General features: G+C 47.5%; 1 protein-coding gene across 10 annotated transcripts in view; it reads right to left on the bottom strand.

Moving 5' to 3' along the window:
- Positions 1-13,385, bottom strand: part of ARHGEF9 (Cdc42 guanine nucleotide exchange factor 9) — a 173,633-nt gene that overhangs the window by 82,579 nt on the left and 77,669 nt on the right. The window contains exon 2 of one of the 10 annotated variants that reach the window (XM_015860491.2): positions 11,354-11,415. The exons of the other annotated variants lie outside the window; for them this stretch is intronic. Coding sequence (XP_015715977.1) covers positions 11,354-11,383 — 30 coding nt within the window. The 5' untranslated portion in view covers positions 11,384-11,415. The remainder of the gene's footprint in view (positions 1-11,353; positions 11,416-13,385) is intronic. 10 annotated transcript variants of the gene reach the window in all.

The following is a 13,385-nucleotide window of genomic DNA, read 5'->3' as shown; positions in this document are numbered from 1 at the left end:
TCATGCTTGCTAGCAGGCTGCACACAGCTGTATGTCTCTAATGGGACACATTAATGACTTTGATGGGCATTTGAAGGCTGCCAAGGCCAAGAGGATGCTTTACAGAACACAAGTGAGACTGCACGGGTGACATGGGGCTGCATGGCACAGCCCTGGTATGCAGGCAGCTTTGCCGGAGCCATGCTAAGGAAAAGGAGCCAGCAGCAGTCGTAACACCACTGCCTCCACCCCATGCCATAGCTCTGCCTGAGAAGCCCATCCCCTAGAGATAATTTTCTATGAATAAAATGCTTCTCTTCATGCTTTCCCAGTGCTCTGTGTGGCCAAGGTGATGCATGTTTTCTCCAAACAGCATATGTGCACACTGCTGAATGTTTTAGCATCTTACCCTCTTCTCCTCTCCCTCTGAATTTTTCCTACCCTGCCTCAGCCAATCATGCAGGGGGAAATTTTAGTCTCAGCCTCATTAGTATAGGGTATAAAAATAGAAGTACATTATCTCCTGTATTTCTCTTCATTGATTCATCAGCTGCATGAAGGTACAATAATTAAATGTTTGTCGAATGAAAAAAAACACGCATAGAAGAGACCATTCTTTTCCTGAACGGGAGCAGAGATTGAGGGGCTCCTGTGACACACAGTCTGTGCCCTCCCCACTCTGCACCGCTATAAAAATGCCTGATGATGATACCTCCCTCTTTCCCTCCTCCTCAGTTCAAAAATAAACACATGATGGAGACTTCAGGAGAAGCTGGCAAAATGTCTCTGCTGCAACACACACACACACTCAGCAAATCCCCTTCAAAACCTTTCCCCAGATCTCCCTAAATCCCACCTGGTGCTGCTACCAGCATCTCCAAGATCTCTGCCAGAGTCAGGAGAGCCAGCTGAGCCAGCGTGTGTCTGCAAGGACCAAGGTCAGCACGGGAGATGCTCACAAAACATTAGTGAGTTGACTTGATCCTTCATCAAAATACTTTTTGCTTTTCCTTCCTAACACTTCACTGCCCACGACATGGCAGGCTGAGCCGATGTGACAAACTGTCGAAACACATCTTTTTTTAAAAGAAAAAAATTAAACCTAGACTTTAAAGGTAAAACTGGCCCCTCTAAGTCTCTCTGTATCACACGTGACACTCCTGCTGGAAAAACCATGGGCTCCAAGAGCAGATTGTTGGGAAAAGGCTCTCGAACTGGTTAGAGCTGTAGTCTGCAGCAATAGGACTTGGTTGAGCTGGGCTTTGTCTCCTTTTAGCTCACATTAACTACAAGAAGTAACCACAGAGGTACTGAAGGACCTGGCCATTTTGCAACACCCAGACACAAGCCTGTGGTAAAATGCTGTTCTTCGATTTAATGAAGTAATGAGCAAACCATACCTCAGACATTCTGCTGCACTGCCAACAATATCTGCTGCCAAAGAAAAAGGACCTCGACCACCACCATTCCCAAGTCTCTGCATTCACGCCTCGTACTTTATTACTGCTGTTGTATTAGTAATGACCTATTTACCACCAGGCGATTGAGGGTGTCAAATCCAAAGTGCCTTTGTGCTCCCTGGAGGAGTGTGAGATTGCTATTGATGAGTTTAGTGGTTTGATGTAATGGAAATGAGTTTAATGCTATTGGAGCTCCTTTTGTACAAAGGCCAGAGGGGTTTTATAGAGTCTTCAAAGCAACAATAAAATACCACCGGTCTGAGTCAAAGTGGGCAGAGACTGGTTGCACACATTTTAAAATGATTATCCTAAAAGCGGACATGTTTAAGCTATTGATTTCTGATTTCAATATCTGACATCTAAGATGAAAACTTAAAATCTCTGATAGCAACAGATAGGAAAACTCAAAAGCTAAACCTCAGTCAACCAAGAATCTGGTTCATGGTTTCCATGGTCTTGGGCTCATTTCCAAGCACCCAGTATCACAGTGTTCTCCCCCCATTAAGTCCATCAGGATTAGCGAGAATCCTGGGGTTTCAGCTCACTTTAAAATGTTACTATACATTAGTGTTACTGTAGGTAAAGAAAATAGGGAGGAAAGTCTGTCCAATATTGGTGGCAGGGAGAGTTTATAAACCAGTAACACCGTATGGGACAGAAATATCTAAGAATTAGGATGGTTATATAATATATATATATATAATATGTGTGCGTGTGTGGTAGAATAAGAACCTGATGAATACAGTAGCCTTTTTTAAAACAAGAATCCGAGGCTGTTGGACAGAGATAAGCCTCCACAGCCCTGCCTCTCCAACACGGGTCAGCCAACCAAACACAGCTTGTGCTTTCTAAGGTCGTCCATAAATCCAGAGGACTTCTGATTACGCTGAAGAGATCAGGAAGGTTTGGAACAGGCTGTTGAGCTGCCAAGAAAAATCCTTTTCTTACAGCCAAATCACCCTCTATGAATCTTCCACAAGTGGTAATCAAAACACCGACTCCAGCTGATGAAATGTCTCACTTGTTTCTTGCTTTAGGTCTGGTGCCAAAACCAAGACCTGTTCACGACATCATCTCCTAGCACCGATATCCACCACCAACATTGGCTGAACCACCAAACTAAGCTTGGATTCTTCCTTAACCAGTCATTTTGGGTTCACACAGCACTAGTGGACACAGGGCCACATAGTCACTAATGGATGGGACTGACAGGCACACACAAGCCTCCAGTGCTGAGCTTTCTAGCACTAACTGGCAAATCCTACCGTCTGCTGGAGTTTGAATCAACTCCAGGTAATAATAATAAAACACTCCCTTCATCTCTGCTCCAGTGTTAGCAGCGGCCCATTTCCAGAGCCCTTCTCCTCATGAATCCATCTGTCTTTGGGAGCTCTGCTGCTCCTCTCTGCAGTTATCATTAGAATAAACTTCATTTTGTGCAAATCCTGCTGGTGCTGCCCATTCATTAAGAAGTGCTGTCCAGAGCTGCCAGTATGCAATTCAGGGGGCTGTGTGGTCAGAAAACCGTATTTGAATCATCTGTTCTGGTTCAGGCCAACAGAAGACAGTCCACTTGAGTAACTGTTCTCAGTACTTTCTCCAGCCTAATCACTCCTGTCCCATGTGAAACACATCACTTATTTTCCAGAAACGTAAACCCATGCCCAAGGATATGCCTAAATTCCCATTTCCAGCCCCAGCATTCACTGTGTAACACCACTCCACTGTAACCCCCTGCATTGTATCCTTCTCCCTCTTTTATCTGCACTTTCTCTATTTGCAAAAGCCTACACATCTTCTCTTGCCTCGCCTCCTCCTCAGCTTGTGGGTGCTTTCTCTGTGCTGCCATCTCTCCAGATTGGCAGTGAAGCTACTGCAAACCTTCTCCCCATTTCACTCCATTGCTCTGAGACAGTACAACACAAATGCATAGGGGAGTCTGGGAAGGAAGAGAAGGAAGGCAGCAGCTCCTGGTAGTCCATGAGAAACAGGGTGCCCATGCTGACTCCAGGGGAGCAGGACACCCATCCTGTACTGCTGAGCTCTGCCCCAACACATCACTGCCTAAGCGCCTGCACAGCACTTGTCAACAGCTGGATTCAATGCCCATCACCAAGGACAGTCTGAATACTCAAAATGGATGAGGAACAAGGTAAAATCTCCTTAGGAATGCCACCATGCACAAGAGAAATGTCATGCACTGGCCTTTCAGGGGACTGCCGGGAATGACACTACTGACATCTACTAAATTCATGGCTTAACAATACCAAGACAAACGCACCACACCCTGCAGACACCAGAAGCCTCTAACACTGAGACTTCTACCAATATCTTAAGTAGGCTGAGAATATATATGGTGAACAATAAATACCAGCAGTTTGCGCAGCCATAATACCTCCACTGTATGACATGCCCCAGCGTATTTCAAAGAGGCGATCAGAACAAACAGCACTCGATGCCCCAGCTCTATCACTCATAGGCAAACAGGAGCCCAGCCTGGCAGATGCTATGTAGGATTATCGTATGCAAAGCTGAGGGCTTTCACCTTCTAAAGCCACTGTGCTCACCAGTACAGCCTCCTCTCAATGTTCCTTGAGACAAAACAAGAGGAGAAGCTCAGAGGAGAAAGCCTCGAGGCAATGCACTTTCTAACCCACCTGCAACAAGGAGGAGCCTTTTCGAGCCCACTGCAAGAAGGGATTCAAATAATCTGCAAGGAAGCTGAACATAGCAAGCCAGAAAGCCGTAAACATCTGGAAGTCCAATGCCTTCCTCTACAATTCTGAATTGATTTCTTGCCTCAAATAGATTTCTAGATGGACTGCAATTACATTGAGTTATAAAATGCTGTAAAAACATTATTTGTTTCTGCTACAGATTTTATTTCTGCATCTCTCCTTTTTAGTTTCTTTCACAATTCATCAGCCCCTCTTTGGAGTTCAGCTACCTTTTTCCTTTTCCAAACTGCACCGCATCCAACCATTTTTATGTTTTACTACTAGAAGGATGGTGCTGTTGGTAGCTCATAGCATTCCCCTGTAAGCAGCTGGCCAGGGGTGCAAATACCCACTGTGGGCACTGACTACAGCTGCTGAGAAAACCCACAACCATCTGAGCACTGAGGCAACTGCTTTGTGAGCTGCCCCAGACTCTCAGGCTGCCTCCAGGACACAAATCTCCATGTACTGTCCTGATTCCTACTAATAAATCATAGGAAAGGAGGAAAACCATGAGGATGGACAACATGAAAATAATTTTGTTCTTCACAAGAGCTTGTAAAGGAGTCCAGTTGCCCCTGAAAAGGGCAGGGCTGCTGTTACCTCACTCCAACCACTTGCCAGACATTGCTGCCTAGGGATGGACATACAAATAAGATGATAATTCAATAAGATGATAATTCAAGGGATTTCCAGTTAGGGCAGCAGTAGGGTGGCAGTCACCAGGCACAGCTCTCAGAAGCATTGGGATTCACTTTTAGAGATGCATGTGGCCCTCATCAGTCCCTTTGTATTTATCCTATGCAACCTTGAGCCTATATCACTCCCGTGGATAATACAGATAACTACAGGTAGTCCCAAGGCTTTGATCTTCAGCTGACGTATGATGGTTTTCAGGCACCTATTTTCATTATAAAACAGAAAAATTACTCAAGTATTTGTTTAGCACAAAGGCTTCTAAGTAAACCAACTTCAGAAATCATTCTGAAGATTCTGGAATGAAGAATATCAAGCATTATTACTTGAATTTCAACATCAGCTGGGAAAAACAAACAAACAAAACAAAGCAAAAGAAAAAACATGAAGGTAAAATTGTCTGCAGTGGAAATGGGAAGGAAACAAAAGGAAAGCCAAAACCACTGCTAGTGGCAACAAGGTGTTTTCAGCTGTGGGTGATCTGTTCAAAGGACCCAGTGGAAGTCTTTCATGACCATCTGAGATTAACCACTACAGACATCTCCTGCCATGTTTGACAAAACAGAAGGAAACACGCCCCAGGGAACAGCCTTGCTTTTGGGGAGAGGGTGGTCAGACACAAAAGCTCTAAAAGGAAAGATTGAGGAAGAAAGCCATGAGCCTGTGTAACTCAGGCAGAGGTCTGCTTGCAGGAGACAGCACTGGCAGTGGGATCCTGCCATCCAGAGCAAGACTGGGCAGCCTTGGGTGGCTTTTGTGCCATTCATTCCAGCACTGTGAGCCCTTCCTGTACCTTATTACTGGCTCTGAGGAGAGGGTTGCTGGTTACTATGAATGGTTCTGCCCTGGAGTTCATGCCACAAAAGGCTGTGAAGCTTCAACTGCAAAGCAACTGTTTTTACTTTGGTATTTCTTGTCAGTGTAGCTTAATTTCCTCACTATGTACATACACTTTGTATGTACAGACATACAAAGAAACAGAAAAGCCTAATCTGGATCAATTAAAAACGGGGAGGAATTGTGTTACTAATGAGTAATGATTGGAGGCTTTAAAGAGGTATCAGGACCTTACCTAACTGAATGCTTGTCAAAACGGTGGAAATAATAAGAATGCAGCCTGATGTTGCCTATGCAAAACATCTAAGCCCAAATTAATCTTTGGTGGAACACTCTGGAAGCTGATCCAGCCCTTCACTGGGCATCACTGTTAGGATCTCAGGTGGCTTTTAACTACCAATAATGAAAGGAAGGAGCAGCCTGGGCAGGACCCTGGGCTGCAGAAGCTCTCGAGGAGCCCACCTCCTTTTTGGCTCTTCTAGCAAAGAGAAGAGCAGGCTGACCTAGCAGTATTTTTCAGCAATCCTCTCTCTGCTATAATCACATCTACCTTGGACACAGCGCTTTCCATCCTTGGCTGTCAAATCGTTTAACAAGAAAGGGCAATTTCCTTCCGCACGTTTTACAGAAGGAAAAACAAAGAATAAAACGCAGGGCCCTAATGGAGGGGAACTGATGAGCACATCACCTCTGCTGAGCTCATGAGAATCTCCTGGTTACAGTGGAGGCTTTTGTGGTTTTAAAGATACAAGAGATTCAAATTCTCATGTCTCAGAGTGGCAGAAACCCCCAGCTAATAGGGGTGAAGACAGAGGGCTCTGGATAAACAGGTTATTCCATCATCATCAATTATGGTGTCTCTCACAATTTTCCCTGCAGCCTGTCTCTCAGACACTACCCCAGACAGGGCACAGAGCTCCTTGCACTCCTGGTTCCAGCCAGTGTGGCAATTTACTGCCTCCTTGGGAAGGCTTTGCTATTTCAAAACCACAACAAAGCGTTCCCTTGGCTTGAAAGGCGACCACCAGCTTAGCCACAGCAGAACTGTTGCAGCACCCCGGGAGATGAAAGCGGTTCAAAACCTTTGGTTTTATTGGACAAATAAGAAATAACCAAACAACTTCTTTCCTTTACTTCCTTTAACTCTGCCACTGCCTGTTCCCCTCCTGGGCTTTTGAACTGTCTTCAGAAATGCAAGAATTTGACTAGGGAGCCTGGAATAAAGCCCTGCATGAGAGATGGAAGAACAGTGGTACAGAACTGTCAGCAGGCAAGAGCACTCAACACCCTGCTCCTCCCAGGGCACCTGGCCCCCATGGTCACTGCCCTCTGACTCAAGCTGGATCCACATCCCTTGCTTTTTGTTGGTGCCATCCCTTTACATCATGGTGTACCACAACTGACCTACAGCTGCAGGAGCCGCTGCCATGGAGCTCGTCCCTCTCTAAATTCCATCCAGCACGCACTGTGCAGCCCTGGGAGGGAGCTTGCAGGGAGCTGTGAGAGCAGGAGACGGAGGCTAAAAGTGGATGTTGACTTCATCCCGTTGGTGTAGGCAGTGGAGGTGGGCGGCCACGAGCAGAGAGGAGGCGGAGGGGGCAACTCTTATTTCCAGCTGCACTCTTGTGCAATTTCTCTTAGTTCTGAGATTTTAGAGAAAACAGCAGGAGGTGGGGAGCAGGGGGAGCCAGAAAGGAAAACCAGAGAGTCCTTGCAGAAAAACAGGCTAAGGAAGAGATGTCATCCTCAACCCAGAGCTGAGATTCTGCTCGTTGCTGATTACTTTAAATATACAACAAAAGCCAAGATGCTGGAACTCCATTTCTGAATCGGACACAGCTGCATCCAATGGAAATAAGGCCACTTGTCGGAGAGGCACACCCTGACATGGGCTAACAAAATGATACTAAGAAGTGCTGCTCGCAGCAATCCTGCCTCCTAATAATTGCAAGGTTTTCTTCCCTCCCAGAGATTATGTAATATGTTCCTGCCTGCTGCTGACTCATATTTTTCAAAATATATCTGGGAAGGAAAACATATGCACATGTGTTTTAATATATTTGTTTCCCTGAATATGTAGAGATAAATATACACAAATACAAATGCACACAGAAGCCTGCACATATATGCTTATTGCTGCATGTGCTGTGTGTGAGTGAGGATGAGAGGGGACAGCCTGGCACCCACACTGACAACACGTGCTGGAGATGGATTGAACCAGCACCATTTTCTGGGTCAAAACACAGCAACTGTTTAACACGGGGAGTGGGGAAGGAGAACCAGAAATCAGAAAGCTATGGGGGGGGAGATAGGGGGAGCAAAATAAGAAGCACTGGGAATGCATTGCCTGCTACAACCTTCTCTGTGCCTCTGCATACTGTCAATTCTTTAGGAGAGACTTGTGCAAAACCTTCGGTGTCCAGGAGATGGGATCGATCTGCTGCTAGGCGTCAGATGAGAGATCCATCTACCCTGGGCCAGAGGAGACTGAAAATCCATCCAGGTGTCAGCTGCTGCCCACAAAGCCGCGGCAGACGCTCTCTGCGGATGGCAGCCAGCTCTCTGCCCTGCTCTCCTGGGATGGAGGAGTGGGTGGAGGCACCGAGCAGACACAGCACCTCCTCATCCTGCCCTGTACACTTGCGCCATCAGCATTCCCTGCTTTATGCATCCAGCTTTGTGTGCGCTATGCAACAGTAACAGAATTCTCATTCAACACCCCCAGCTACATCACAACCAACTCTCATTTGAAGGGCACTCATTCCTATTTTAAAGTATTTTATCTGGATTCAAAACCTGCTCTATAATTGTTGCTTTTTAACGTAATTCTTAGAGAACTTCACAAAACATCAAATGTGCTGCACACCTCAAAGTCTTTGCAATAAACCTTAAAAACAAACATTAAAGATTGATCATACTTTTCCAAGTTTACAATAAAACTGACTGAAGCTCAACTAGATAAGGAAAGAGAGTTGTATAAAATTAATCAGCGCCTTATCAAGCTGAGGAGAAAGAATCTGAGATAGCAAGTCTTTACCAAATTTGGTATCAGAACAGAAACTTCAATGTAAAACCTATTAAGAAAATCTTGTCAAATATATTAAATATAATACAGGAGAGTGAAAGCATCAAAAGCAGTGAGCAGAATATGAAATTCCTTGGGGAAAAAAGCCCTGTCTTCTGCTAACGTTAACACGATCTTGCTGTTTTTTTTCCAAATTAGACTAATTTTCTTTAGCAAACTTTTCTACAGATACGCCCAGCAAATCAGCCCACTGCTTATCAGGATGGAAGATTGGTCTTTAGGGTCTTCCTCTACATTCATATTTATCTCTGTGCAGCTGCGGCCACACTGTATCTTTTCAATTCCAAGAAGCGTTCCCCCCACACAGAGGATCTCTGCTGTGCTCAGAGCCCTCGCAGCCAGCTGGTCGCTCCCCAGCACCTCTGCACCCAGAGCTGCCACAACTCACTCAGCCACCCATCTCACCACCATCAGCTCCAGCCCCCAGAATTGGTAACAGAAGAAACTGATCCGTTTAGAAACAGATGCTCTCATGCAAATACCCTTCTGTAGAAAGCGGACTGATACAAAGAAAAACAATAAGCAACAGTAAGAGAATTTTACTTGGGCACTGCTGAGGGTGAGGCAGCTCTTTGGAGCACGTTTTGAGCATGCCAATACATCCCTGACCGTGTCCCGCATCCCAAACCTGTTGACAAATACTGTCATCCTGGTACAGGCAGGACGTGCCCCACAGACATGACCATGGGAAGCAGCAGGAGAGCAGGATGCTGCTTTCCCTGTACACGCAGCCCTGCAGCCCGTGACATGGCAGCACTGCACTGCAGCAGCCAAGCTCGAGAGGGAAGGCTGCTGGAGCACTCATTGTAGGGCAGGGAGAGAAGCTAACAATGTAATCATCTAGAAATTAACTTCGCCTGTTATCCCACCCATCAAAATAATAAGGGCTGTGGCAAATGGGGCAATGCCACTTGCTGAGACCACATCACAGCTGTGGTCATGGTGCCGTCACCCTGTGAGTCCTGCTCCTGTCCTAGAGGCCAGCAATGGAGCTGCAGAAAGAGTTAATTACTCAGAGCGTTAGAGAAGATTGTAGAGAAAAGCAGCTTGCAGTGTACCCCCTGCTTTACTTAGCCAGAAATGCTGCCTAAAATAGCAACTCAATCCTTGCCAGTAGTCTACACATTATGTTACATGTGGCTCAGCTGATGCAAAAGAAGGGGCAGGCACTAACTTGTGGGCCCTTCCATAGGGGCACTGGAAGGTGCTTCTGTTCCTGGTGCCCGCTGTGCACACAGCCCTGGAAATGATGCTCCACTGGAGCAAACTGCTCCCGCACAGCCTGCAGGCTGGGCCTGTCCCTGGGGCACTCTCAGGTGGCAGCAGCCAGGAGCCATGGCCACCTCCCTTGCACCACCGAGGATGAAGAGGAAGAATCAGACATGCAGCTGCCACGGCTCCTGGCTCAGGTAGCAGCCCTGCCTCAGTTTACCCAGCTCTACCCTGGGATAGGTGGCAACTCCCTAAGGGTAGCACAGCCCTACAGAGCCTTCTGTAGAACAACCGAGGCTAACTGTGAGCATGCTCCTTCATCACAGCCCTGCTGTGAGCCCTGGGTCTGCCCAGCATCCCACACAGCACAGCACAGGGCTTCTTGGCCTCAGCCCAGGCGTGCTCTGTGCACACTGTCAGCGTGGAGCTTCCCACAGCACAAAGGCAATGCTCCACAAAAAATGCCTTTGGTTGAAAATCAGCATCCAAAGCAGCAGGGCGCTTTGCTGCTGAGGACGATGGCACAGTCCGAGGCAGCCCAGGTCCTTCAGATGAAGGCTTGCTTCCAACCAGGGTCACAAGGCATTCAACCATCACCAATTAGAAAAGAAATAAATCATGGTTCCTCCAGCAGCAGTTCCTCCAGGATCCCCTATTTTTAGGCAGAATTATAAATCACTCTGGCTTGCCACCTCCCTCCACTCAAACACACAGAGCCCCACTGCCCTGCCACCACCCCAGCAACGAGGTACAGCACGGGGACAGCACAGAAAAGGGACACAGTGGGTGTGCTCGGTCCTGACTCTGCCTGGGCATAGTGCTGTGTTCCTTTGGGAAAGGGGACCACAAGGAAGTGCAGGAACATACCGAGGGCCGCACAGCAAACTAATGGCACAACCAGAGTCCTGACAGCAGCTCCTGTGCCACCGCTGTGACCACCTAACAGACCCGTCTTCTTCATTACTAACAATGTAGTACATAACCATGGTTATTGCATGATCGCTAGGCAGTTTTCCTCATCCTTCCCAACATGTGCTCGTTGAGAATTCTTCAGTTAAAGCTGGAATCAGCGCGCTCGGTCGCAACAGCAGCGGTAGCACTCCGGTACCGGGTACGTACCGAGCACAGCTGTGACAGCCCCTTCAGGAAGGCACACATGGTAAGAGCAGAGCCACCCCACAACAGATGCACAGAACCCCGCAGCACAGACAGCACAGGCAGGACACGGACATGCAGCAGGCACTGCACACACAGCGCCGTGGTTCCCACCACCAGCACAGACAGAGACCAGCAACAACACCAGATTGAACGGACAGCACACAAAAGCGGGTCCAGGCACAAACCAGAGCAAGCCAAACAAAACTTACATGGATTTTTGGCAATTTCCCTTCAGACATTATACACAGCAGTTGGGCTGTGTACTGAATACCTGATCCAAAAAGAAATATAACCACATTATGCAAACAGACAGGCGGCAGGAATCAGGTGAACATGCAGTGCTAATAAGACATTCATCTACAGGACGAGCAAGCACCTCCGCATCCCCACCGCAGGGCTCCACCGGGCCAATCCTCACTCACTACGAAGCATAAGCAAGTGCCGTGCCGCTGCCATGGCGGGGGTCCGAATGGCAGGGCAGGGACAGGCCATCGCGTCAGAGCCCTCTGAGATGTCCCGTCCCCCTCTAACTTGTCATGTGAGGTTTAACACAGAGCTGGGAAATAGCCAGGGAGGGAGGGGGGAGCCTTTAAAAACCAACAGAAAAATGAACGGAAGCTCTCTCGGAGCATTAACATCACACTGATTGTGGGGCCAGCACGAACCATCCAGACACGGAGCATCCCAACACGGATGCTTTGCTCTGAAGCATCCAAAGAGGGAGAAACACTCCCTTTCCTGTGCTGAGAAGGGTGCCCAGATCCTGACGGCGGCGGATTGCCGCACAGCCGATGGACTTTTTATGGACTGTGGGATGCAGGGTTGCTATGATACAGTCAGAGGCATTTTCATGAATCCTGTGGCAAATAACATTGAATCCTGCTTAAGCAGACAAACAGCAAGTCAGCTCTCCCATCACCCGGCCTCAGAAACAACAGGAGCAATCGCTGAAAGAGATTTTATGTGTTATACTTATCCCATCTGCATACAAATGCACCATTTTCTTGGGGACTGTGTTTTCTAGAGGGTCAGCACGCTGATTTCTTTACAGGGACAACCACTCTTCCCTCACCTCTGGGTTTGAGCATTCCTGTGAACAGGAGGAGCTCAATGCTGACAAATGGGGGTGAGCTATAGGGCCAAGACCGACCCCAACAGCCCCACTCAAACCTTGTGTCCTCCCACAGAGCTCAGGGGGAGGAAGGCTGTCCCCCACCTCCATCTGTTACAGCACACAGATTGCACCACGCACTGTGCAAAGCATAGTTGCTTATGAGCAGAAGGGTCTACTGCAAGGAACCAGGAACGTGGTTACCCCAAAAAGGTGCTGAAGCAGACTGGCCTGGGTTGAGCTGCTTCTGAGGAGCACAGCAAAACAGAGCTGCTCACCTCGCTAACTGCTCTGCTAATGGGGCTGTCTGAGGCTCAGCTGCAGGCTCAGGGAATGCCAAAATGCAGGCGCAAAACAACCAAAACTGGGATGGAGCAGGTGGCTGAAGGCCCATTGGAAAAGGTGAACCCCGAGGAATGCAGGTGGGAAAAAGACCTAACTAAACACAGTGAAAACCACAGCCCTTGCTCACTTTCCAGGCTAGTTTCCTCTCTTTCTTCCTAGAGCCCAACAGGATGCCCAACACAGCTCTGCTAAACCAACACTCAAAGTTCTTCTCTGCATTGAACTTTCAATGTGCTCTGCACAAGCCTCACGTTCTTTGATCCCGCTAATCTTTGGGAGAGCAAAAACCCAGAAAGTACTACTAAAGTTACACCAATCCCCTTTAAGCACACTGCCTTATGGAAAAAATACCCAAGTTTGAAAAAAACCCCTATCCTGTGCCTCACATCTCTGTCCCACCCCATGTACCTGAAACCCCCCAGTTCCCCAGTCCCACACAATGTCCTCGCAGGGATTATGAGATCCATCACACCAGCACATATCATCCAACACTGGCACTGCCCGCTCTGCATCCAGGAATGCACCAACACAGACTGGAACACCCCAGCAGGTACTGAGCATTCCTAGTAGAAATCGTATTGAAAGGTAAACCTTGATGCCAAGGCTCCAGCAGCAAGGAAAATCAACATTCAGACACAGTTGCCTCTTATTTTTAACTCGCTGGGTTTTTCTGCTTTTCATTTTTCCACCCTTGCTCCCCCAAATTGTTTAAAACCATTTCACCACGAGGATTATTTTGGCTGCCATCTGATTGATTCCCTCTCCTTGGTGATCTTTGCTCTCTC

The sequence above is a fragment of the Coturnix japonica genome, chromosome 4 (assembly GCF_001577835.2).
Source record: "Coturnix japonica isolate 7356 chromosome 4, Coturnix japonica 2.1, whole genome shotgun sequence".
Taxonomy (NCBI): Eukaryota; Metazoa; Chordata; class Aves; order Galliformes; family Phasianidae; genus Coturnix; species Coturnix japonica.
The sequence above is the reverse complement of the archived record's forward strand: the minus strand, read 5'-3'. Positions and strand labels throughout refer to the sequence as shown.